This window comes from Cetorhinus maximus, chromosome 2 (genome assembly GCF_964194155.1).
Source record: "Cetorhinus maximus chromosome 2, sCetMax3.hap1.1, whole genome shotgun sequence".
In the NCBI taxonomy this organism is placed as follows: domain Eukaryota; kingdom Metazoa; phylum Chordata; class Chondrichthyes; order Lamniformes; family Cetorhinidae; genus Cetorhinus; species Cetorhinus maximus.
The window spans coordinates 144545379-144572795 of NC_135880.1; the positions used below are offsets into that span (position 1 = coordinate 144545379).

The 27417-nt window shown below is 40.0% G+C and overlaps 1 protein-coding gene across 2 annotated transcripts; it reads right to left on the minus strand.

Moving 5' to 3' along the window:
- Positions 1 to 273: 273 nt before the first annotated feature.
- LOC144698520 (RNA 3'-terminal phosphate cyclase-like protein) lies at positions 274 to 27417 on the minus strand. Of its 2 annotated transcripts, none has more exons than XM_078570459.1 (9): positions 27118 to 27417; positions 23662 to 23733; positions 18196 to 18371; positions 16995 to 17069; positions 14920 to 15044; positions 13417 to 13542; positions 11306 to 11462; positions 6893 to 6996; positions 274 to 2725 (listed from the first exon to the last, which is right to left on the minus strand). In XM_078570459.1, the coding sequence occupies exons 3-9, from the start codon at positions 18253 to 18255 to the stop codon at positions 2578 to 2580; spliced, it is 795 nt and encodes a 264-aa protein (XP_078426585.1). In that variant the 5' UTR covers positions 18256 to 18371; positions 23662 to 23733; positions 27118 to 27417; the 3' UTR covers positions 274 to 2577. The 2 variants fall into 2 exon arrangements, with proteins under 2 accessions (XP_078426585.1, XP_078426589.1); XM_078570463.1 differs by lacking the exon at positions 27118 to 27417 and adding an exon at positions 26841 to 26859.

Sequence of the window (27417 nt, forward strand, 5' to 3'; positions counted from 1 at the left end):
TGTGGCCGCAAAACTACACCATCAAAACTTTCAGTGAACAGCTTTCATGTTAGCAAGACACACCCCCCTCCATTTAAAGTAAATGTTTAGTTATCCAACCATCTTCACTCTGTGTTGGTGACCTGCTACAGACTTGTGAGCATTTTTGTAACAGGTCAGGAACTCTCAAAAGCACGATCTCTGTGTTGTTAAGTGACCCTTGTCAGAAATGACAACTTTGCACCAGTTCAAGGAAAGAGCTTTGTCTGGGTAAGTATTCAGGCCATTCACAACTGAAGTTGCCACAAACATTTTATTACAAAAAGGCATTTTAACAATGGACAATATAAATGCAACAATGTATTTCAATTGGAGTGAAGTGTATGAAAATGTAATATTTTGCATTTTAGAGATATACAAATACAAACCATTAGAACATGGTCATTAATACAAATGGATAGAAACTAAAACATGTGCTTCCTTTACTAACAATGTCAAAGTGGCGGTTACTTCCAGCTTAATCTTGAGTTACCATTTTTAATGAGTCTATTGTTATCAGGCAGTACATAAACAATAAAGAACTTAAATTCATATAGCACCCTTCACACTCTCCCTTTCAAGGAGGCGAGAAGTTGTGCTATAATTATACAAAGCTCTGGTTAGGCCTCATCTGGAGTACAGTGTTCAGTTCTGGTCACTGCACCTCAAGGGATACAATGGCTTAGAGAGGTTTCAGCAGATTCACCAGAATGATTCAGAGCTAAAACGGTTAAATTATGAGGATGGGTTTGAGACTTGTATTCGAGCATAGAAGAATAAGGGGTGATATAATTGAAGTGGTTAAGATGACGAAAGGATGTAATGGGGTAGATAGAGAGCAACTATTTCCTCTTGTGGGATGGTCCAAAGTGGCATAACCTTAAAATTAGAGCTAAGCGATGTCAGTTAACACTGCCTCACACAAAAGTAGCGGAAATCCGGAACACAAAAAACTTGTTGAAATTAGATCAGTTGAAAAATAAAAAAAATGGAGATAGATTTTTGTTACGTAAGGATATTAAAGTATTCAGAACTAAGGCAAGTAAATTGAGTTAAGACAAGGCCAGCCTTGCTCTAACTGAACCGCAGAACAGGCTTGAAGTGTTGAATGGCCTATTTCTGTTCCTATCTATATCCCACAGACATCACAAAAGGTTTTACAGCAAAGAACTGAACTTCAAAAGTAATTGTGTCTTAACATTGGGAAGTGAAAGTCATTTTGCAGGCAGCAATTTGACCCCAAAACAGCAATGAGATAATGACAATGTAATGTTGGTTGAAGGATAGATATGACCAGACACCAGGGGATGTTCATTGCTCTTATTCAAGAGAGTCCCATGGAATCTCAAGTGCACTCATAGGGGAAAGACGCGGGTCTCAATTCAACATCTTATCCGAAAGATGGCATCCCCAACAGAGCAGCACTCACTCAGTACAGCACTGAAGTGACAGCCTAAATTATGTACTTAAGTCTCTGGAGTGGGGCTTGAACCCAAAGCCTTCTCACTTGGAGGCAAGAATTTTACCATTGAGCTAGGGCTGACATTGACTGGCTGTTTACACGGCAGCAGGTTTGTGTGCCCAAAGTGCAGTGGCTTTTTGGACAGTTAGTAGGATCTCCACATGAACTCAATTTTTGCTAGGAAGGGACAGAGGAAGGTACACTAGCTGCTCAATCACCTAATAACTGGGTTCCGAGTGGCGCAGGCCTAGGAGAATGCCCAGAGTCTTGTAAAACCTGTGGAGGAACAATTTTTAAGAATCAGCAGTTCATTCTTTTGTTCTTTGTGGATTGGCAAATCTATTGTAAAAAGGTAATGCCCGCCCCCATCTTTGCCACCCAGTGCAGAGTACAAGGGACAATGAAAAAGAGTCACATTAAGTCCTGAACCTAGATCAACTAATGGGAAGGTCTCCTATCATTCATCCATTTAAGAATTCTTACATTTTCAGCACAAATTATGTCTTTTTCTTCCTGAGCAGGAAGGACAGGGAAATATGAGTGAAGAACTGGTAGAACTACTATGTCTGAACCAATTTTGTTGACTCCCATTTTACTTGGAATACAGGTTCAATTTTTACAAAACAGACTGCATTCACTTGAATTATCCATTCATCACAACTGTGCTAGAAATCAGTTGTCATCCTGACTGAAACTATATTTGAAGCCTTTATATCTTTATCCCAAGCCATTATACAATATAAACTAACCCAACAAACTGTGTACTGAACGGACATTATGAAGTGTCATTCCTTGATAGTCACTATAGTATTAAGTGAAAAAAAGCTTCAGCTGAGTAAATACATGTCTTACAACAGCTTTGGAAAAGAAAACTGACATTGGTTTCTAGTGAGAAACTGATCAACTGGCATTTAGCATTTAAGTTTTCATATAAGCCAAATGACAAAGCAATGTAATTAACAGATGAATTGCGCCATGTACTTGAGAAAGACCTTTTCATGTATCAAATTTCAGCAGTACAATTTTCCTGCGTGAAGGTTTAAATATACAAAGAACGGCGCCAAACATATCAAGATGTAACAGTATGGTAGTCGTTCCTATGTGACTGTCTTGCTGATGTTCGAGAAGCCGACACCTATACAAGTCATTAATACTTTCTCTCCACCTTTCTGTTCTTCCATAGGCTGGGCTTCAATTTTGAACATGATTTGGAAGAAGCTTTTTAAATGGCGCAGAAATTCAATCCTTTAAAAAAATAAAAAGTTAACACATTTTTGGGGTCTGCAGTCATATTACTGTTTCACTACGGCACTCGTGAAATATTTAGCAGAAATCATACATAATGCACTTTCAGGGCAAATATTTTCTATGACAGTGTTGGGAGCTTTACATTCTTCTCAGGCCTACACACCAAATAAGAGAAACCACAGAGGAACCAAGTTCAACATTAAAACAAAAAAAATGTAAAATCCCTTCAATTTTCCCATTACTTTTAAAAAATTAACTTCCCCAGTAAGTTAATTTACTCGTGAAAGGCTGCGTTCATTCAACTCGACAGAAGTGGCTATCAAAAGGTGTAATGAATGCCTTTTGTAGCAAATGGCCGTAAACACTCCTCACAAACCGACAGAACTGAATCAGACTCATCGAGGTGTCCGTAGTCTAGAAAGACAAAGTCACTATGATGAGCCTAATTTGTGACAGGCACTAATTTTAAAGAGCAGTGCAGAGATGTTCCAATAGCAACATGTCAAAGCAACAGTAAAGCAGAAACACATACAACTGTAAAACAAAAATAATGCTGTTTATGTGAAGTAATAGATTTCCCCACTTCAAATTGGCAACTTAAACTAAAATCAAATCATCTGTGCAAGGACAAAGGAAATGCTGTAGAGAAATCCTGCAAAAAAAGGGTCCATCAGCATCCAAAACAGGTAAAGTCCCACCTTTAGAACTGATGATAGAAAGCAGAACCACCCACTTTGTCAGCCTGAGCAAAACAATCAGAGTTGGGGAAGAGAGAGGAGAAAAACAAATCTACGTAGTAATGCTGTAAAGGTGCTAAAATAAAAGCGGTATCTCAAAACTTGATCTGCTTTGTATTGGTTTCAAAATGAGATGGTGGCCTAAATCTAATATTTCTGCGGATTGTGGACAGGCTCCGTTATTGAGACGGACTCAATTCTGAAATCAAGGGCAAAAAAAGGTCACTAAATATTGTAATCCACTCTCCTCCAACCCCTTAAGCAAAAACTTACTGAATTGCCCATTACTGCAGGAACTCTCAACTAGGAGCCCACAACTCCCTATGGGTTTCCAAGACATTTCAAGGGGTCCCCCCCAAAAAATAAACACCACAAAGTAAAATTGGTGTTTCATGAATCAATGATCAGGCCTAGAATGTTGCTGCCGCCAGGTGACTCTCCGAGGAACTGCAGCTATAAAGATCTTTAATTAAGACCCCAAGTGTTCATTGACCTGAGTCACATAGGGGTAGAAAACAAATTCAGTTGGCAGCCTATATGATTTGGTCTGGCGAACAAGAAAAATCAGATTAAACTGTCACTCACCTTCATCCATTTATATTGTTTCTCAATATCACCTGATAATTTCTATCTCTACTACAAAATGTCCACAACATAACATCAGAATTTGTAGTCATGGGGTGGTGAAAATCTCTTACGCACAACAGTTCAATCTCCCAAAAGAGGAAGAGCTTCCAATCATTTAAAATCAAGATTAAATATAATGCGATACTTTGCGCAGCTGCATAGAACATGTTGCGGGAAAGGAAATGAAGTTGTTGATCCTTCTAGGAACTGTGACAAAGACACCAACAGACTCAAGAGCTGCCCAGTGCAATGCTGCAGCAGCATTGGAGCGGAGCAACTGAAAAATGGTTCCAGTAAACCAGTGTCAAGAAACAAACACAGATATGGATTCCAAACTCTATCCCTGACAGACACACTCTACTGTACTGGCTAGAGAGTTCAGACACATGCTGACAGAACCAAAGGCTGTAGGCACCCAAATGTGTTAAAATGTTGTCTGGAGTTTATCCAGTGTACTCGGGCCTATTCCAGTTCAAAGAACCAGAATGTTCTCACTGGATCAGTGTCCAGGTAATGCCTCCAGTGGTTGTCCTCCCAAGTTTCAGAGTTTACTCTTTACCCATGAGATGGGGCAACTGCTTTCTGAGTGGTGGGTACAGGGCAGATGTGTAATTTGTTGCTTATGCTGAGCAACAATTTTGTCAAGACATGAAAAACTGAACGAGATATGCAGTGCAAGAGCTTCTTCTGCTCCATTTACTAGATCCACAACCAAGTTATGAAATAGATTTTGGATTAAAAAAACAGAAACTCATTTCATGGAGGGAAGACTCTGGGCAAAATCAAACTGCGTTGGAGTATCTGGGAGGAAGAATTAATCCAAGGTGAGGATACCTCTGTGAAATTCCCTGCCTATTTAAATCCAATGCCATTTACACAGCTCACTCACCACTAACTAAAACATGAGAAAGACACATTCACCCATTCTCAAAAATATGTTTGTGTAACCAATTTTTAGTACAGAAAAAGAATCAAGTTGCGTTAGAGGGTGTTGGGAATTTTAATAACATGAGAGGAGCCTCAGAAGCAAAAAGAATAAGAACCCCTGCATTACTGCCTACCTCTGGTCCAAAAGAAAGTTACGAAAAAACTTGTTGCCACCCCCACAATGACCAATGAGGCTCAGGATGAAAAGGATTTAAAGTTTCTTTTACACGCACAAAAGACAAATTAAAGGCACCTTTGAGCAAATATAGCATTTAAAATATTTATTCTTAACTTAAAATGCATCTTCATTTTTCTAATCCAGGGTTACTTCAATGCTGAACTATTCTGTGTCTGAATACTAAATCAATATTTACACACAACGACAATGAGTATGAATTCTATCAATGATTAATGCTGAGGTACAAAATGCATTTCTACACAAATGGACTTTTGCTTTTATTTAATTTGGATGTGTTCTGGGATTAAGCCAACTCATTTTGCTGGGCATTCAATCATTTACTCTGTGCTACCACACAAAAAAATATTGTCCTAACAACCTCAAACACAGCATGTTTTCACAATTTTACTGGGTTAGGAGGGATCACAGAATACTGCAGTATAGGAACCGGCCATTCAGCCCACTGCATCTGTGCTGACTTGTTGAAAAAACCATCCAAGTAGTTACTGCGGCCGTTGATCTTTCCAGACAGCCCTGTCAAATCTTGCCTTTTCAAATATTTACTTAATTTCCCTTTGAAAGGTCGTATTTAGTCTGCTTCCACCACCCTTTCAGGCAGTGCACCCAAGATCACAGCTTGCTGCAAGATAAAACTTATGTCCTCTGGGTTCCTTTATCATACCATAATTGTCAGGCACAACTTTGTTTTACGAACCTTTGCTGGATTCATAAAACTCTGGCCTAGATCTTCCAATCAGCACTGCCCATAAAGTTCTTACCAACCAATGCTAATGCCCATTTCTTCTGGGATCTTCCGATCCCAGCTGAAGGAGAAGTGGGCAGCGCAGTGTCTCCTCGGTAAGGCCAGCAGATCACAGTAGAGTCTAGGGGAGGAGAGGACACGCCCCCTTTTTAATGATACTAGCTGCTGTATTCAGGTAAGTTTTCAAAGGTACAGTTTTTAAATAAATTACTGCGGGCGAGCACATGGCCGAGTGAGTCAGCCAGGTAGGCGAGTGAGGTGGATAGGCGGGTGAAAGTGGATAGACAACTGAGGTAGGTCTGGTTGGGAGGGGGGTTAGTCAGGTGGTTAGAAAGGGGGTTAGTCAGGTCTAGTTGGTAATTGGGGTTGGGCAGCATGACTGGGGCAGGGTAGAGAGAGAATGAGAGAAACGTAACAAAGAAAAGGTAAACAGAAGAAAAGCAAATACATCACACTCTTAGCAGTGAGACCCCATAATTTGACAACCCTGATCTAGGAGGTGGACAAACAATCAGACTCATTCTTCTTTCAATGTTTTATTTCACTTTCTCAGTTTTACTCAAGTCCAATCGAGAATTACTACCTGCATTAAAGCTGGAAAACAATGCTTGCCTGATATTGTTATCTCCAAACTCCACAAAGAAGCGAGAGGTGAAGAATACTCCAAGTTCAACAGTCTTGTGATGGCACTGCCACTCTTCAGTTATCACAGTACTGTACCTCTTGAAGAAACAGCACCGGTACCGTGATAACTGAAAAAGGACAGTTCAGATCTCGGACCTTCGTATCTCCAGTTGCGGGAACATTTTGAAAACTACTAAATGAGACATTATAAACCAATACATCAATAACAAAAAAACCACAGAAATCTGATCTTTTTGCACCAAGTTCACTTCCACGTCATGCTTACACAATGAGAGGTTTTCACTTACGTGTATGGGGACAGTGGACCAATCTGAACTTTCGAAACATCCTGCTGTCCAAGGGCCATGTATAGCAGAGCCAAGCTCTGATTTATCGAATCTACACAACCACCCTGTACAAACAAAATCAGAAAATAAAGCAAGTTACAAAAGATCAACACTTCCTTAAATGGAAAGTTAAAATCAAAAGTGCCGCACAAAAATGTTAGGTTCTAGTCTATGGAGAAAATACACCATGTTAAAATGAAGTAAATTCTACTGAGGCACCAATCAGACTGGCTCTGCTCCCTGGTTCTGTATAGTTACATGGGTGGCAGCAGCTATACAATGCAATAATCAGGGCTGCCACTCCATTGCAGTACCTAGAGAGTGCTGCACTACCAGAGATGCTGTCATTCAGTTGAGGCGTTAAACTGAGGCCTTCTCTGCATGGCACTATTCAAAGAGGAGCAGGGGAGCTTATCCTGATGTCCTACCCAATAATTTTCCCTCAACTAGCTTACTGAACAGAATTTTTGACACAGCATCCAGGTTGAGGTTAAATTCTGTTAAAGATTTTGAAGGATTACTACCAATTAGTCTGTGCTTCAATATCTTACCTTAACAGAAAAAAATTCCATCAAAGCCACTCATACTTGGTGAAAAGCTAATCAGATGAGTGCACAAGGCTAATCAATGCCTTATACCATTAAGCTGCCATTACTTGACAATTTTTTAGTCTTGCGACTTCAACACTCTCCAATTGTAAATAAAAGTGTATTACTCATTAGGTAATGCAATAGAGTGACACCATAGTAAATACTTTAAAAGAGTTATAATTTTTTTCTTTATTCTTTCATGGGATGTGAGCATCGCTGGCAAGGCCAGCGTTTGTTGCTCATCACAAATTCCCCCTGAACTGGGTGGCCTGCTAGGCCATTTCAGGGGCTCATTGCTGTGGCTCTGGAGTCACATATAGGCCAGACCAGATAAGGATGGCAGATTTCCTTCCCTGAAAGACATTCATGAACCAGGTGGGTTCTTATGTCAATTGATGATAGTTGGTATGGTCACAATTACTAAGGCTAGCTTTATATTCCAGATTTATTTACTGAATTTATATTCCCCCAGGTGCCATGGTGGGATTTGAACCCATGCCCCCACATCATTAGCCTGGCCTCTGGATTACTAATCAATGTAATGCATAGAAACTACACTATTCTTAAGAAAACAAATACTTACAAGTGAAACACATTAGACTGGCTCATCTTGGTCTTAGGATAGAAACCTCGTACAGAAGCTGGTCAAATATCACACAAAGCAGATCAACAGAAGGCAGCCCAGAAATTAGAGCTGTGCTGGCCAGTACAATGGCAAGCAAAGTTTAATACATACCAATGTAAAGTATCATACATTGGAAGGGAAAATAACTGAAACACAAACTCCATGAAGGCTTTGAAACAGCTACGGATGAATTTGAAATAGATCTGTGAATTTAATACACTAAGTGCTTAACATGCCTAATCAATCCTAACCAGCAATCAACAAAGTCAATAGAATACTGAACCACATAGCCAAAAAAGTGGAAAACTAATCTGGGGGAATATGATGAAACTGCACAGGCTCTAATCAAACTGCACCTCAAGTACTGCATCCACTTTGAGTCACTGAAACATAAGGCACCAATGAGTATTTTCACTTAGAAAATAGGTTCCAAAGGGCCTCAGTTTGACCTGCATTGGGCTCGTTGATCTTAGTCAGAATGCAGTCAGGATGCTACAATTCATCTCAGTGGCCCATGGTTAATGAGAGAAAAGACAGGCTTGTATCTAAATATTATCCAGTTAACCATGATCAAAAGTATGTTTAGACTTTCATCAAGAAATAGATCAAGGTCAGTTCTGATGCCATGACCCTATCAGCCCTCCACCAAGTGGTCCACCAGTCTGCTTGCACTCTCCAATGTGGTTCAGTCATTAAAAATGCCTAGGTGAGAGCAGCAGCAGAAGGAAGGCAGAACCAATGGAATGCCACCCCAGCTGGAAAGGAAGGGAGAACAAAAAAAAAATGGAGAAAGGGGAAAGAAATTTGACAAAATCAGGTTTCTCCAGTACAGATAAGTAATTGAAGTGATTTTGTGCTGGCAGGTAACCATTATGCATATTAACTAGAACAGTTTGCTGTATTCCCCTTCAGTGGATGCTTCAAAACAAGGGGACGTTGTCAACTCTTGCTCCCATGTGAGAAAGCATTCAAAAGGAAACTTGCATTACACACATGTAGTACACAATGGGAATACTTGAAAAGTACCTCAATTAGTCAAAAAAGGATTTCACACATGCAGTTTAGCTATTAGTTAAAACAAGAATAATAAATAGCAACCAATTTGCCCAGTTTAGAAGTGACCATCAAACTACTTAATTGTCATAAAAAGCCAACTACTGTCCTTTAAGGAAGGGAACCTGCCATTACCCAGTCTAGTCTATACGCGACTCCAGTCCCATACTATCGTGATGAGTATTAACTGCCCTTTGAAGTGACCTAGCAAGTCCACAAAACACTAATAACTGCAGTGATTCGAAGAGACCCACCACCTTCTCAGGGCAACTAAGGATGGGTAATAAATGCCAACTTTGCCAAAAATGCACACAGCCCAAGAACGAATGGGAAAATAAAGCAACACACTATGGCCAGGATTTTCCCCTCGGCGATTTGGGGGCGGGGCCCACTCGCCGAGGGGAAAATGATGCAGGATGACGTCGAGAGGAACCCCTGACGTCATCCCGGTCCATTTAAATCAACAGGAAGGCAGGCGGACAGCAAAATCAGCTGTCCGCCCACCGACCTGCCAATTGAGGCCATTGACAGGATAATTAACCTTGTTAAAGACCCTGCCCATCCAAGCTTAAGACTGGCGGGCAGGCCAGGAGCCCCAGCGGGCTCCAGATTATTCATGAAACTTCATCCACTGGCGGGATGAAGTTTCATGTCCGTTTTTTAAAAATTTAATCAACTTTATGTGTTTCTTATTAACATGTCCCATCTCGTGTGACATTGTCACATGAGGGAGACATGTTAATAATTTTAATATTTGTCTATTTTTTGACTTTTCTTACCTGTCAGTAAACTCCCTGAGGCAGCACTTTGCCTCAGGGAGCAGTGCGCATGCGCGCGAAAGAGTACACTTTGACAGATGGGGAATCCCTCCACCCCCGGCACAGGAAGCGCATAGCACTTCCTGTCGGGAAGGCCACTGGGTGGGCCTTAATTGGCCCGCCTGCTCAAAATGGTGGCCAACCCCGTTTCGGCGGTGGAGTTCGGATGCCCAGCCGCTGCCGAGCCGGTGGGGCCTGCCCGCCATCCGAGGGCAAAATTCTGCCCCATGTCTATCTTTAAAAAGCAGATAAAATTCAGTAATCTATGCTATCAAACAAACCAAATTGAAACAAATTCAGCCTCAGCCTGGGAGCAACATGCTCTTTTTGAAAAACAATTTAGTTCATAGAAGAATTAAATAATTGTATTTGATTCAAAAACACGAGATTAGCTGGCCTATTGGAAATACTTTCTTCATAAAGGAAATGAATTAATTATTTGATATAGCTCTGTTATGAATGCGCAGTTTTATAAAACTGTGTTTTGGGACTGTCTCTTTAATTAAAGGTAAAATGGAGGAATGAAGAGAGTCATGTGATCTGCGTCGAATTCTGCCCAACAACAAACCTGAATGGCTTGGTTACCATGGCGGGGGGCCCAAGTTGAGACTGGGAGCAAGGTGCAAAATGAGTTTTTTTGGACAAGAGAGCGAGAGGTCTCACAGAGACAAAAAGCTGCAGCTGGTGTGGTCAGCAGAGAGAAGGCAGCTATGAGCCCTTGACGAGCTACCAGGCAGCACACAGGAGAAAAGACAGTCTCTGGTTAAAGAGACGCATCTCCTGGCAATCTAAAGAGTCTAGAAAATTTGCTCTGGCGAAGCCGGGAGGAGAAATTGTCAAAGTGGGTCTTACTGCTGGTAGTCAGTTTGGGAATTCTCCAAAAATTGAGGGAAGCCTTTCAATGGTCACTCGACATTACGACTTGGCAAAGCAGGGAGATGTGAACCCTTTGGGAGATGGGAGTGACTAGACTGTTTCCTATAAAGATTGAGATACTGTGGAGAGCACGCTGTAATGTATATATGGCATGTGTAGTTTAGAGTATTAGCTGCATACTAGGAAATATTTAGTCAATATTGCTTTTAATTCATTTGTTACTGTAAAAGTCTTAAAACTTGAAATCTTGTCATGCAATTCCTTCGGTCACTGGGAATTTGAATATTATTTAAAAAGTTATCAATTTCTATGGGGATTCTAACAGCCCAGTTTCCCCCCACCCACCAGTCCTATAACAGGAACTCTGAATTTTCTACCATTAAGATCACAAAATAGTTTAGCAGTTACTTACTCTGTAAACTTCTTCTAAAAGCAGCTTTGCACAGTTCTGGCCAAGGTCTTCTGGTAGGACTGGTAAGCCTTGACCCTGAGGGTTTGAAGCCAGCTCAGCGCTGAGAAATATTCCATTTGTTGTTTCTGCAACTAAGGAGAGGCCAAACCCTGGGGACCTAAAGCATAAACACGTTGTTAAAAAAACTCTCACCCGAGTCAGAGGTTTTAAATCTCACTCCCGCACTTCAGTGTTATAGAACTTCTCCCAGGATATTTCATAGTGCAAGTAGTAAACTGAGCTTAGAGGAGATGAGAGTCCTTGAGTTCTCACTAGATGGTTCAGATAATGTCATTTTGAAACTTATTTAAAAAACATATACATTACTTTAAGTGTAGACTTATTGTTCTCACATGGTTTAATACTTTGTCACTTAGGGAATCAAGTAGCTAATCTTGCATACTAGACAGTGCTCTGTTCTGCTCTTCCACTCAGTCTCCAGGTCAGTTGAGTGACATACACAATAATGAGCACATCACTGCATCACACAGCATCCAAGGCACTAATGATCAGGAACGTACATTCTAATCTGTACCACCTCCTATATATAAATACAGTTGATATGATGCGGTTTTATTCTACTTTTGGTTGCTTTAAGTTTCAAATTCATTTATTCTACCAACTACTAAACAACATATGCATCTCTTGAGCCACATTAGATAATGAAAACCTTGCAGAGCAATCACGCTGGAGGTTGACAAGAGATTTCCATTCAGCAGTTCTAGGCTTGAACCCCAACATGAACATTTAAACTGAATTACATTCCACTAAACAGAATCATGAGCTCAGGGCCAAGCAAGTTGACAGAAGGCTTTTTGCCCACTAAGTGTCACTATTAAATAGAGAACATACATACGAGCATACAAATTAGGTGGAGTTGGCCCCTCGAGCCTGCTCCACCATTTGAGAAGATCAATGCTGATCTGCTTGTGGCTTCAACTCCACTTTCCTGCCCACCCCTTATAACCTTTGGCTTATTCATCAATTAATTCAGCCTTAAAAATATTCAATGACCCTGCCTCCACTGCTCTCTGGGGAAGAGGATCCCATAGACTTAATGACAGAAAAAATGCCTCATCTGTCTTAAGTGGGAGACTCCTTATTTTTAAACTGTGTCCCCGAGTCTCTCCCATAAGGGAAAACACCCTCTCAGGATCCATCCTGCCAAGTTCCCTCAGGATTTTATGTTTCAATATCATCTCTCATTCTACTAAACTTCAACAGATACAGGCCCAGCCTGTCCAGCTTTTCATATATTCTTGATAAGCAAGGGGGTGAAAGGTTATCAGGGGTAGGCAAGAATGTGAAGTTGACGTTAAAATCAGATCAACCATGATATCACTGAATGGTGGCGCAAGCTCGAGGGGCCGACTGGCCTACTCCTGCTCCTAATTCGAATGTTCGTATATTATTTCCTCATAAGATAACCCCTTCATTCTAGGAATCAGTCAAATGAACCTTTTCGGAACTGCTTCTAATGCAATTATATCCTTTCTAAGTAAAGAGACCAAAACTGTACTGCACTCCAGATGCAATCTCCCCAACATCCTGTACAACTGTAGCAATACATCCCTAGTTTTATATCCGCCTTACAATAAATACCAATGTTCCATTTGCCTTCCTAATCATTTGCTGTAGCTGCATACTAACTTTTTGAGAGTTGTGTACCAGGGCACCCAGATCCCTCTGCGCATCAGCGTTCTGCAATCTCTCCCCATTTAAATAATATGCTGCTTTTCTATTCTTCCTGCTAAAGTGGACAAGTTCACATTTTCCCAAAATTATACTCCACCTGCCATATTCTTACCCACTCACTTAACCTATCTACATCCCTTTGCAGGCTTAATTGGCAACCCACAGTATTAAATTTCAACCACAGCGCTGCAACATGAAGAAACACAATCAAAACAAAACAGATATGTGGAAAATTGTTTGTTTGAAATTTCAACTGCACTTCTGGTGGTTGTTAATCAGAGCATTTTATCTGGCTTTCTAACATGCACCGTATTTAAAAAAAAATGTTGAAACATTTTGATCCATCTTTTTCAAACTTAAGTTTAAGTCAGACTCACTTTCCTGAATTTGCTCCTTTCATGTGATCAGTGTAGATGTAGATATCTGGTATGAACTTGTTTAAAATGCTTCTAGCTGAATCAACAATTCTATTGGCTATCTGTGGAGACACCCTGACGGAGTATCTGCAGTTCTCAGTGAAGGAAAGTCACAGAGCAGCAAACAGTGAAACAGGGGACAGCAACTTATTAAAAAAAAACTTTTAAACAAGTCTTCATCTATTTTGCACAAATAGACCTTCAACAGTGCTTCCAATGTAATGCACAGTTCTATCATTAGGTCATAGGTAAGCAAACATGTGTAAATATGTCATACAATGCCAATCCTTCTCATCCTTTTCCTCCCTTTGTGTCTTTCCTGTCTGCTTTGGGTCTGTAGACTGTTACAAGACAGCCAACCTCAACTCTACCAGCGCTGCTGTAGAGTGCACTACAAATAGATTTCAGGGGCAAATTTACCCCACTCTGGAGATAGCGCACAACCTCGGTCTCCTTTTCTGCCTGGGATTACATAGCTAAGATAAGGAATGCACAATGGTTTTTTTGAATATGTGAGGGAAAAGATAGGGGGGGTGGGAGAATCTGGTATTAAAACATTTTAATTTCTACCACTGTTTTGGCAATTTCAACTTAACTGTTTCCAGAGAGCGCCACATATTTCATACAGGTTACTGAGGGAAAATTTGAGAATTTCATAGAAACTTGACAATAAATTATTTCAGCATCTGCTATTCAGTGCTCAAGGGCGTCAGCTTTTACTCAATGGCAGAACTCTCACCTCTGAGTCAGAGGTTGAGGGTTTATGCCCCACTCCCGAGACTTGAGCATATAATCTAGGCTGATACTCCACTGCAGTATTGTGGAATTTGTGCACTGTTGGAGGTGTCGTCTTTCGAAACAGACATCTGCCCCTCAGATGGACAAAAAAAAATGACATGCAGGAGAGTTCTCTCCAGTGTTCTGGCCAATACTTATAAACTTAACTAACATCACTAAAAAGCAGATTATTTGGTTATTTATTATGCTGCTGATTGTGGGAGCTTGCTATATGCAAATTAGTAGGCGTATTTATCTAAATTCTCCATTATCTAAATTATCTAAAGCAGCAACTACATTTCAAAGTACTTCACTGGCTGCATAGCATTTTGGGAAGTTTAGAAAGGCACTGTATAAATGCAAGTTCTTACTTCTCTTTATAACCCAAAGTGTCTGCTCTACCTTTCCAAATGACATCTGCATGCAATTGCACATTTATAAATTGTCATAATTCACATGGTTCAAAACAGCTTCATGCACCCTGAAGTAGCACAATAATGAGGGAGTATTTAGTTCCTGAATATGGAAAAAATATCTATGGGATAACAACTAATTTCTCTCTCCTTCCTCTCCCTCCCAAATCATGTGCTTTTATAAAACACTGCTCGCAAAGAAAGGGAAGAGAATAAAGTTTTAACAAACAGGGTAAACCGCATGTACAGAACTATGGTGCACTCAGAAGGATACGCTACACCTCTGATCCGTTTGATTTTGCCAGGATTGGTTAACTGGACAGGCTTTAAAAACCTCCGCACTGGGCACAAGAAGATAACCTCACCGCCTCCTCCAGGGGCCATGCCCCTCCGGACTACCTATCAAAGCAAGCACAAACCTGTACTTTAATTACAAATAACCTAGGCAATGCAATGGTAATACAGTCTATTTTTCATATTCTGGGTCCCTTTGACAGATTAGATAAGGCTGTCATCACATTCAAAGATCAATGTTTAATTTGCAGTTAATGAACTATTTGTACTGGAGTAATAACACGTTTTGTTTAGGCAGTTATCCATGTGCAGATACACATGCTCTGAGTCAGTCAGATCAAAAGCTGATGCTGCTATGCCAGGCTAAGCAAAGGACTCTTTGGATTAATTACCAAGCAGAGTGCTGGTAAGGATGGAACGAACCCCTGTTCAAAGGAGCAAAGTTTGTTATGGAGGATTGAAGACCAAAGAATCAACAGTGAGGGAAGTCCATTCAAGTATGCTCAGAAGATTGAGTATCCTTTGTTTAAAAGGATACTAGAAGATTCAGCCTGGCGAATCACTGGGAGACATTTGGGACTTTAAATACAAGCTAGGTGCCTGCTGTGAATATGCCATAATGCATAAACGTGGCATGGAATTTTGCTTGTATTAAGAAGTTTACTAGGGAATATCTTCTCTGTGGTTTAGTGTATTGATTGCCTACCAAGTAATGTTAGTTGATGTTTGTTGCAGTAAAAGTCTTAAAATTTGAAATCTGTTGTGCGATTTCTGTGTCAGTCACTGGGAAATTTATTTCTCTTTTTACAAGTTAATGGTACAGGAATTGTAACAGCAACAACTTATGCCAGTTTATAACTGCCAGGCACAGAGTTAAGTTTGTTACTTCTGCCTCAATACTAGGCCAGAAATTATTGCTGCCAACATTGCTAGAATAATTGGGTTAACTGAAAAATTCTCTTCAAACTCATCTTCTAATGTTTCTAAGACAACAACCTGGCAATTATATAACACTTTTAACCTAGTAATACATCCCAGGCCATTTCACAGGGGTATAATCAAATTAAAATTGACACCAAATCAAGGTGACTAAAAGCTTGATCAAAGAAGTAGGTTTTGAGGATGGCCTTAAAAGAGGAGGGGTGGAGAGGCAAAGGTTTAGGGAAAGAATTACAGGGCTTGGGGGCCATTTGGCTGAAGGCACGGCCGCCAACTGTGGGACAATGGGAGCAGGCAATGCACAACAGGCCAGAATTGAAGGAACAGGGTTCTTAAGAGGGTTGCAAACTGGATGTGGTTACAGAGATAGGGAGGGGACAGGACCACAGAAGGATCTGAACATGAAAATACTAAAACCAAACACTGGTGGACTGGGAGTCTGTGCAGGTCACCAAGCACAGGTTGTGGTGTGTGAATGGCAGTGAGGACAAGGGTACCAGAGTTTTGGATGAGCTCAAATTTATGGAGTATGGAATCTGGGAGACAGACACCAAACTGTGATTAGCTGCACGCTTATGATTTTATTTCATTCACACCCAGAAGAGGGGGAAAGTTTTGAATCCCATTAGTTTGCTCCAGGTCTAAATTCAAGTCTCAAAGAAGAAAACAGAATGCTTTAGCCCACTTCTGTTATAGCCTTAAAAGATTTTGAAACATACTCAACAATTATGTGGCAAATCAGTTATAATGCTAAAGATTTAAAATAAACTTCTTTTGGGCATTAAAATACTGACACAAAGAACATTCCAAATGATCTTCCAGCATGGCATCAAGTCCATTGGTATGTGTTTTAACAACTTTAAAGTTTCACTAATTTATATGTGAAAATTCCCCAATAAAGTGCTCTGCACATTCCTCTGGCTGAATACTGACCAAAATTACTCAGAACAACAATGTTCATTCACTGCCATTCAAGTAGTAAGCTAATTCCTTCAGTAAATTTTCATTTTTGGTCTAATCTGCTGTCATAGACTGCATAAAGAATTACATTAAACTCTACCACCATCATGAAAAGGGAAAAGGTACACCTTAAAATTAGTATGGTGACTTTCTTACCTTCAGTTCAAGCCCTTCGCCATCTACACCAAACCTTTTCATTAGGGGGAGAGCTGTCACTTTAAGAGTATCCACCTGAATAAAACACACAAATTAAAAATATTGAAGTTGATATAAAAGCCAGAATTTATACCAGGGTGAATGACCAGATAATGATGTTTTCTACACAATAGAAGAAAATCCATCTAAATATACCCAAAAGGCTTCCCACTTTTTAGCTATGGCTACTTCTGAAATAAAAATGAAAAGTTAAATACAATTTTGAAAGATCAGTGAATATTTATTTTCACTATCACTCTATGAGCTACCTTTGCTAAATCTCCTGATTGATGAAATAGCGTGCATGCTTCTTTAAACACTCCTGAAAGGTTTTTGGAAAATGTCACCAACTGATGTTATAAGTACTTTTTTAAAACTAAGATAAAATCAAAACAGAAAGGTAAGTCTTCTGATTACATTTCAAGACAGGATTACGGAGTAACATTTCACCAAGGATCTCAAGCCCTTTAACCATACATCCGGGTTTCAGCATCAGCCACTGAGCTAGTTGACTGTGGATGGTACAGTATCCATCCTGGGGAATTGTGCATGAGGAGTAAGTGGATTGCAATGGGCCCCAGGCTGCATTATAAAGTACCAGGGCTTTAAGGCAAAATCTGAGTACAGCAGTGCAGTGGTTAGCTCACTGAACAAGTAATATAGAGACCTGGACCAATACGGCAGAGAATGTGTGTTCAAATCCCACCACAGCAGTTTCATAATCTGAATTTAGTTTTAGAAACCTGGAAATAAAACCCTGGTATTAAAAGTGACCTTGAAGCTGTCAGATAGTCTGATAAACCCAATTGGCTTACGAAAGTCCTTTGTGCAAGGAAACCTTACTCAGTCTGGCCAAATGTGACTCCAATCCTACAGTAATGGCTTGGTGCTTAACAGCTCTCTGAAGTGGTCTAGCAAGTCATTCAGTTGTATCAAACCACTGCCAGAGTACAAAATGGCAGCCCACCATCACCTTCTCAGGACAGCTAGGGATGGACAATAAATGCCAGCCTTGCCAGTGAAAATGGATGGGAAAATAAATTCAAAGTTTAAAAAAAATCCACAATACCCAAGCTTTTTTATCAATGAGTCAAATAGGTTTGGTCAATTACTGAGATATAGCGCCTCAAATTTCTCTATTATCAGTTTAACTGCATCTTACAGAAGGATCTGTTTGATCATTGGTGATGCCTCTCAGGGTGGCTTTTAACGGTCTCTTCATAAAAGGAGCTAGGTAGAGCAAGGCTTCCAGGTAATAGCCAATGGAGCGTTGAGTGTGGCAGTCATGTTCAATCTTCCCTCCATGTAGAAGACCTGGTTGGTAATACAATGTAGTACCTGAAAAAACAGAGATCCATCAAAATATCTAATTCAAACATGAAAAAAAAATTAACAAAGTTCACTCTCAGTGTACCTATACATGACTACATCAGAGTAGCCATATTTACGTCTCCCACTTATATACCACCGAGTTCACAGATTCAGCCATATTATCAGGAGAAAGCATCAAGTGTCAGGCACTTACTTATGGAGAGAGAGGGAAGAGAAAAGAGGAGCAAAGAAATCACTTGCCCACACCTGCAACTAAATTAAGCTGGAAACTATGCACTTTATCAGTTACAGTTGATTCACTGGCCAGTGGGGGGGGGGTTGATAGTGGGAAAAATAACAGGAAGACAATAAACAACAACTGGCCATGCTGTTGAACATCTTAATACAGTTGATTTGACAGCACAATGGGCTATAAAACATAGGCTCAAATGCCAGATACAGACAGGCACCTGCACAACCTTCCTTCCTTGGTGATAAATAAGTTATCACCATCCCTCAATAAAGGAGTCAGGGAATAGGTAGGAAACCACTTCTAAATTCACCCAGTTACTCAAAGACTTAGCTGATGCCAGATTGGAGAAATATTCCAGTTTAAAAACCCAATAATACTTTTCAGTAACCGAGGCAGGGGATGTTCATCTTTGGGAAAGGGACTTCCTCTTCTCTGCTTGTGCTGCAGAAAATCAGTATCATCCATTCCCAGGTCAGGTATAATATGCAAGATGATTCCGAGCAAAACTCAGGTTTCCTTTGATCTGCCCCCAATACATGCTTTAAGCCCAAACTCAAAAAAGCAAGCCAATGCCATTGGTCATCCGCCTTCCCACACTATCCTTAAGCCTTCAAATGAGGTTGCTAAAAATGTCAGTGATTTGACAATTTTTAAAAATTGTGAGCTTTCAATAAGTAGAAAACATAAAATGTAAATAGCTGGAAATGCTCAGCAGAGGGTGTAAAACAAAAAATCCGGTTTTAGATTCTTCTCACGGTTAGAAGAAATTACAGATGACGAACATTTGAAAAGGAAGAGAACAAAGGAAAAAACGCACACAGAGGAAACAAGTCAGATTGACTTGTGAAGTGAACAGGAGGTGGGCAAGAAGCAGAAACATTAGCAAGAAACATAATGAGCAAAATAGAAGGCATATACGGGACACAGTGCATGAAAAGCTAAAGAGAACAAATGGAAAAGAAACATGAAAAAGTGGCTCAAGTCTTGGCATGTTTTTTCTTTTCTTAAAATGCTGTTCATTTGCAATATCATCCATTCTTGAGTTCACGTTTTTTTTAAATAATTGTGTGCCCAATATATTTCCTTTCAATTAAACTTAACAAAAGTTAAATTCTACTACTGTTTTGTAAATTTTTTCTACATGTTAATTCTGCAGATGACTACAAGAAAGTTAACTAGTATTTTCTAGGGTTGCAGCACTAATGCTTTTGTAGTTGGTGCTTTGGCTTCACTTCCTTTGAACCCAATTTTACTATTACTTAAATACATCTGTAGAAAGAAGAGGGATCCTGGAATTTAGGTAGCATCTTGTCACATCATCAGAATGTCTCAAAGAGCTTCACACAGTGAATTTGCACAAGTACAGGCTCATATCCGGATCATTTCAGAAGAAAAGATAGGCAGAGGAAAGTGCAGTCTGCCTCAATAATGATTTATTAAAATTATTAAATTACATTCAATGCATCTTGACAAAGTGCGAACCAACAAAGTAAGCACAGCTGTTTGTGCCCAACATAAACAAAACGCTTAAAATGCTTTGACCAGCAACTTTGAAATTGGCAATATTACAAATAGACAATAGTTGTCACTTTTGGCCAATATAAGCGAGTATCCATTGTAAGTGGCGGGGACTATATTTTGCTTTATGTTCACACCAACTGCCAACTAAATTCAGACTGCCCCTCATTCCACATGTAATTCTCATTATAAACATGTCCTTCAATAATTTTAACATGGAAGACTTGCAGAATACAGAATATATAGGATATATATGAAATATACAGAATAGAAATGTAGAAAAGATTACCCCTCAGCTTTACAAAGTCAATCATTTAAATAGCTAACATTCCAAAGTAACTACAGTAGGTTTTTCAAGTTGTTTGGTGCTAAGTTTTCCCACTGTGCCTAGTATTGAAGTTGCCATTGAATATTGTTGTAGACATTATTACATTTATATATTACACAGAGGGAGTGAAGACCAAATATAGTATTTGGGTGAAAAGGGATCTGGAGGCAGAGATGTAAGGTACCAAGAGAGATACCAAGCTATACAAACATAATTTAGGCCTTGTTTTATAGTCACAGGGCCAGATTTTGCTGTACTGGGGCATCTAAGTATCTGCTGTTAGTTAACTGTCCCTGCACCCTTCATGTCAAAACAACTTTTCCCACAAAGTTGCTGAAAGCACGTGCTAAGGTTACAGTTAGGGAAACAGGGCATTTGGCCCTGAGCAAAGAGGGTAAAGAAAAGGGCATCTCCTTTTCCAACCAGTTTGAAGGATTGAGAAAATAAACAGAAGGAGAAACAAAAAGGAGGGCGAATCAGAGTGTGTGGATTCAATGTCAAACCAGTTACAGAAAGAGAGGAAGAAAGAAAGATTGAATTGAGAGGGGAAAAAAAAGACAAAGAAATATTAATCTAAAATAACATTTTTGAAACATTCCAAAAAAATTCAAAACCTGAAGGAATGAGACTTGTTGAGGTTCCATACCCGTAACAGATTACTTTTGGTGCCAGAGAGGTTGACAGGCAGTAATTAAAACTTACTACATAGGAGTACGTTACACTACTAGTAGCTTGTCCTAAATATCTGCACCAGGTTTGGTTTATATCTGCTGCACAAATACAGCAACTTCATGACATTTAACACGCTTCAATAGTGATGCAGTCAGCTAACGGCTTTTTGCGAAGCTAACTGCAGAATGGCATAACTTGGACAGTAACTTTTGGATATTCACATTTAACTGCACATCTGCCCTCATTTCAATTTGTTGCGCAATTTGAGTATAAACAATGGCGAGCACAATTAGCATCACTGTTAGTTTGAAACAAATTCTGACCCAAGTACTCTAACCTTAGTATTATTTTGACAAAAGTTATGATAGCTTAGAGTAGAATTGAGTGCAGTACAAGTTGATGAGCTGGAAAGCGCAAATGAGGTGCTGCGGTGCCATACGGACAAACAGATGCAATTACAGTGTAGCAGGTTTTCATAGACAGTGCCCATCATAAATATGGACACATAATTTCAAGTGCATGCAGATATTTAACACTGTTATTAGAAATATGTATAGAATTTGTTGGGATATATTACTTGAATAAAGTACTAAGATCAGAAGGAACATATTGTCTGAATAAGCATTGGGAGCTCAATGATAACACTCCTGGCCAAGTCAGAAGGCTATGGAATCAACAATTGCCACAAAGTCTAGATTGATGCTCCTTTGCAGTACTGAGGGCATGATGTACTACAGCAGCTGCCATCTTTAGGATGAGACATTAAGTACTTACTCTCAGGTGATTGTAAAGAATCCCACGACATTATTTCCAAGAAAAGCCAAGGAGTTTTCCCAGGGTCACTCAACCAAAAATCACAATAAAAAGGGATTATCTTATCTTTACCACATTGCACTGTTGTTTGTGGGGTCTTGCTGTGTGCAAATTGGCTGCCTTGTCTCCTACAACTTTGGCAACTCTAAAAATATTTAATTAGCTTTAAGGTGGTTTGGGAAGTCATGAAGCCGTGAAAGGCATGATATAAATACAAGGAATATAAATAAGGGGAAAATAGCAATAATAAAACATGGGTTAACAAACCTTTTATCAGAGGAGTGTCAATTCTCAGAACACCAAAGGGCATCAGCATAAATGGTTCACCCGCAAAAGTGCACAATTTAAGAGCTATTATAATTCAGATAATTGATATACAGCATTCTTAAAATAATACCTTTGTCAAAGCAGACTGCAGTTTAACACCCAAGCTAAACAGCAACGTGTTGGATCATGGAGGAGGTGATGGTGTAGTGGTATTGTCGCTGGACTGGTAATACAGAGACCCAGGGTAATGCTTTGGGGAATCCCGCCATGGCAGATGGTGGAATTTGAATTCAATAAAAATCTGGAATTAAAAGTCTAATGACCATGAAAGAGTTGTTGATTGTTGTAAGTATGATGAAAGTATGGTTCACTATCTGGTCCACTAATGTCCTTACCTGGTCTGGCCTACATATGACTCCAGACCCACAGCAATGTGGTTGACAAGGGCAATTAGGCAATAAATGCTGCACATCCCGTGAATGAATAAAACGCTCTAATGCAGTGAGGGGCAACTGAACCCAAATGCAACATGAATATAACATGACATCAATTTATGCGTTTATAGCACTTATTACATTTAAAAAGATACCTGAAATGCTTCACAGGAGTGTGGGTAGTGAGTGAACGCCAAAACCAGAAAGAGAGCAAGGAAGAAAATTTATATAGTGCCTTTGCCTTTCAACATTCCAAAGTACTTCTTGAAGTGCAGTTACTGTAGTGTCATAGGCAAACATGATTGCCAAGTTTAACATGGTAAGGTCCCACAAACAGCAATGAGACAATGACTAGTTAATCTCTCGGTGTTCACTGAAATAAACATTGGCAGGCACACCAGTAGAACATCTCTGACTTTCGAACAGAGCTATGGGGTTTCTTACATATACATAGTGAGCAAGCGTCCTGTTCAAAAGCTGGCACTTCCTCAGCACTGAACTGAGGTGTCACCCAACAATATATGTTCAAATCTCCGGAGTGGGCTTAAACCTATGAGTTCCAGTTCAAAGAGGGAAGAGTTCTTTGACAACTTTGACAATAGGGATGAAAGACGGTGCAAGAGGAAGTCAAAGCTTATTAGTGGTTCATATTGAAAAAGAGTATTTTTACAAGCAATAAAATTCCAAAAATGTTATTAACTGAATGCACAAGGACATTGAAATTGTCCTCGTCACTTGGACAATCCATGTTTACCCATACATTGCCATTTATCTAAGATGGGTACACCAGCTAAAAATAGCAGATACTGCATATTATTTCACATACTCTCAAGATTTGCTGTAGATTTACAAAGATCTTTTAGCATTTCATAAATGACATGTTAAAAAGACAAGAGAATAACTTTTTCCCTTCTCTAAAGGCACCTGACCCAATTTCAGTGTAAAATTTCCCACATGCTAGCATGAACCCCAAATTGTTCAGGGGGACTACTAAAGCTGAAGAGCATTACTGCTTAATTACAAAAATCTCACCAGTTTCATTTATTTCAATCCTAGAACCATTTGTTACTTTGTCCAACAGCCGAATGAAGCTTGCTTCAAAATCTGTAAATATAAGGAAAGGAAGTCATAAAGATATCTAGAAAAGTAAAACACAAATTGGCAATTGAATTTTCAGCCCAGAAGTTTTTATTTGAATCCTTCTTTACTAAATTTGTTTGTAACACACTGTCGGTGCTCTTTACAGTGCACATAGCAGTGTAAGCAGGAAGCTGTGTTTGCTCAGCCTGCTTCCAATGCACACAGTACAAAGACATGCATGTTTAAACTCTTGCACAAGTTGTTATCTACCAGCTTCTGACTGCCAGTGAAATTTTGACTAACTAGGAGAGTACAACAGGCAGCCAACTTCTTTGGTTAGTAAAAACTCAAATACAGATGTCATTTTTTTTAAAAAAAGAGACAGACTTTGTGCCATTATTTCAGCTGGCACTTGGCAAAGCTAGGGCACAATTTCTAGGAAGTTCTCTAACACCAATACCATCCAATGTCAGAAGCTTTATACTGCACATTTTCAGACTGGTCCAGTGTCAAGATTTCCGATAGCCAGTCACAAAGGTGCAGGGTGAATCCAACATTAGATTCAGGTTGTAATGTTGTGCTGAGTGCAGAAGGTTTTCACTTAGACCAGCACAGACTTGCGACAAGTCAAGTGGATGTCAAAACAACTTTACTCTAAACTCAAGTGTCATAAAGAGGTTTATTTCATTACCAATATGCTGTAAGAACTAAATACATTTAAGCAAACAGGTTTCAATGTTCCGCCAATGCTTTGTGTGATACTATAAACCAAAAAATTCCCCCACCATCATAACCAGCCTTTCACCCTGACAATAGACAATTCAAAATGTCTCCAGACAATTTGTAAACAATTTCAAGCAACAGGCAAGGTCATCACATATCTTTATTTGTTGGGTCACTGGTGCATTAATATATACAGCAGTAGAAATAATGAAGTATTCGGTGCAATAATAACTGTTCTCCTTTAAAGGTAACACAGCAGCTAATTTTTCACATTCAGGTCCCACAAACAACAATGCGATGGCCAGATAATCTGTTTAAGTCATGTTGGTTTAGAGATGGATGTTGGCCCACTGCTCTTCCTCAAAATAGTACAGTGGGATCTTTTCGATTTACCTGAGAAGGCAGAGGTGTCCTCACTTTAAACGTATTACCCAAAAGGTGGTACCTCTGGCAACACAGCACCCACTCAGTAATGCACTGGAAGGTCAGCCTCAATTATATGCTCAAGCCTTTGGAGTGAGATGAAACCCAGAATGTTCTGATGCCAAAATGAACATGATGCAACTGAGCCACAGCTGATGTTAATACTGACCGCATTTGTTAGTAGCCAGAGGGCACAGATTTAACATAACTGGCAGAAAAAAGGAAAGTTTTTTTTGACAGAGAGATGTTATGATCAGGAATGCACTCCCTGAAAGGATGGTGGAAACAGATTCAATACTAATATTTAAGAGGGAATTGGATAAACATTTGAAAATAAAAAAAGTCCTGAGCTTCGAGAAAAGAGCAAGAATGTGGGACAAATTGGATAGCTCTTTCAAAGAACCAGCACAGGCACAATGGACTGAATGACCACAGTGGAAATGGTAAAGCTGAGCCATTACAGGACATGAGGAGCACTATTGTGGTTCTGGAGAGGCTAACATGAGATCTCACCCCTTATCCTTCCTCTACCTTCCATCGCACCAGTTTCCACATTCAACAGATCATCGTCTGCCATTTCCACCACATCCAGCATGGCGTCACCACCAGAGATATTATCCTTTCCCCTCTTAGCATTCTGAAGGGACTGTTCTCTCTGTGCCACTCTGGTCCACTCCTCAATCACCCAACACCCCCTTTCCCTTCCCAATGCACCTTTTCATGCAAGTGCAGAAGATGCAACACCTGCCCTATTAGCTCCCCACTTCCCACTGTCCAAAGCTCTAAACACAACTTCCAGGTTAAAAAACTGATTTACCTGTACCTTTTTCAATTTAGTATACTGCATTGGCTGCTCACAATGCTGTCTCCTCTACATTGGGGAGACCAATCATAGGCTGTATGACTGTTCTGTGGAGCACCTCTGTTCAGTTCCAGTTGCCTGCCATTTTAATTCTTTGCTCCAATCACACACTGACCTCAGGCTCCTGAAATCATGTGAAACTCAAGATACACTCAAGAAGCAGCACCTCATTTTTCAACTGGGTGCTTTCAGACTCAACTTTAAGTTCAACAACAGATCATAACCTCTGGTCTCTGTTGCTATTTCTTTAAGACTGCAGCTGTTGGTGATTCTGCTATTCCCATTTACACTTCCTTTCTACCCATTTTGATTCTTTATTCATCTCATTGCTCTCCAGTATTTCCTCATTTAATGTTGTATCTATGCTCCTGAAAAGTGCAGTTTTTAGATGAAACATTAGGTGAATCGGATTTTCCTATCACAACCATTGTAAAAGCTTTGGTTAGTTCAATAGAGCCTATCCTGTAAGAAAACAAAACCATTAAAACATTTTGCCCTGTAAGTTTAAAAACTGTACATTACTAAATTATGATATTCATAAATGAAATAACTTATAAAATAAATTAATATAAAATATGCTCTTTTTACTTACCTCTGGCACGCCACCTCTCCCACTCACTGCCTTCTCTGCTCCCTGATCTCCGGCTCACTGCCAATCGAGTTCCCCAGCCCTCTCGCTGGCCTCTTCCCTCACCTGAACCCTCACTTTGAGCGAGGGCTCAGGAGATGAGCTGCGATAGGCAGGAAGTAACCTGGAGTGAGAGCAGCTTTGACTTGCAGAGTTGCGGAAGTAAGCCGCAAGCTGGAGAGGTGGCCAGCGGGAGAGGCTGCTTCAAAATGACACCAATCAGGTCATGCGACCTTAGGTCACATCCAGTGTTAAACTACTTTAATGTAAATCCACAACGCTAAACGTGAATACCATTAAAAATGCATTAAATTGAAATGACTTAAACGATGTACCTTAAAGCAAGGAATTACTATATCCTTTTGCCTTGCACCATATGGAAAAGACTTGCATTTATACTGTGCTTTTTACAGCCACTGGACATCGCCCTTTTTGTCTTTTAGTCTCTCCTGCCTTCCACCTTATTTCCCTTTTGTTCTCCCCAGCTTCCCGTACCACTGTATTTGAAGTTCTGATGAAAGGATATCGCTCTGCAACAGTAACTTTCCCTCTGCACAGATGTTGCCTAAGTTGCTAAGTATTTCCAGCATTTTTTGTATTTCAGATTTTCAGCATCCTCAACATTTGGATTTTTAATATTGAGAATAGAAGAACCTCACTGAAATGCAACACAATCAAAAAATACTCCCATTTGATCAGTACTGCCTCCCTCCCCCACCACACAAACGAAAAGGATTCAGGAGAGGAACATTGACAGACTGCTGCACCTTACCAATCGAGAAACCTCATCAGCCTCAACATTAGGAATACCAACATTAACCCTGCTCAGGGCCCCGAAAATGTGTCGGGTGGGGGAGGCTTTCTGGGAACCCAAGTTTTGAACAGCATTCGCGAAGCTCCCTCCTTTCAGTGTCCTCAAACCCCAAGCATATGTTGCAGCGGATTATATGGCTCGTGTCAAAAAGCTGCCTGAGCCATATTTCAGATTGAATGCTGCAATCTCCTACAGCTACAATGCACCAGGAGTCCAGCCGAGATCCTGAGCTAACAAATGAAGACCAAAAAGAAAACA

Coding starts and splice junctions, on each gene's coding strand:
- LOC144698520 (XM_078570459.1), bottom strand. CDS start 18,255: ATGAAGAGACCGTTAAAAGCCACCCTGAGAGGCATCACCAATGATCAA. Junction 13,543..14,919: donor AAACGGATCAGAGGTGTAGC/GTATCCTTCTGA, acceptor TGAGAACTGCAG/ATACTCCGTCAGGGTGTCTC. Junction 11,463..13,416: donor AAAGGAGCAAATTCAGGAAA/GTGAGTCTGACT, acceptor TTTATGCTTTAG/GTCCCCAGGGTTTGGCCTCT.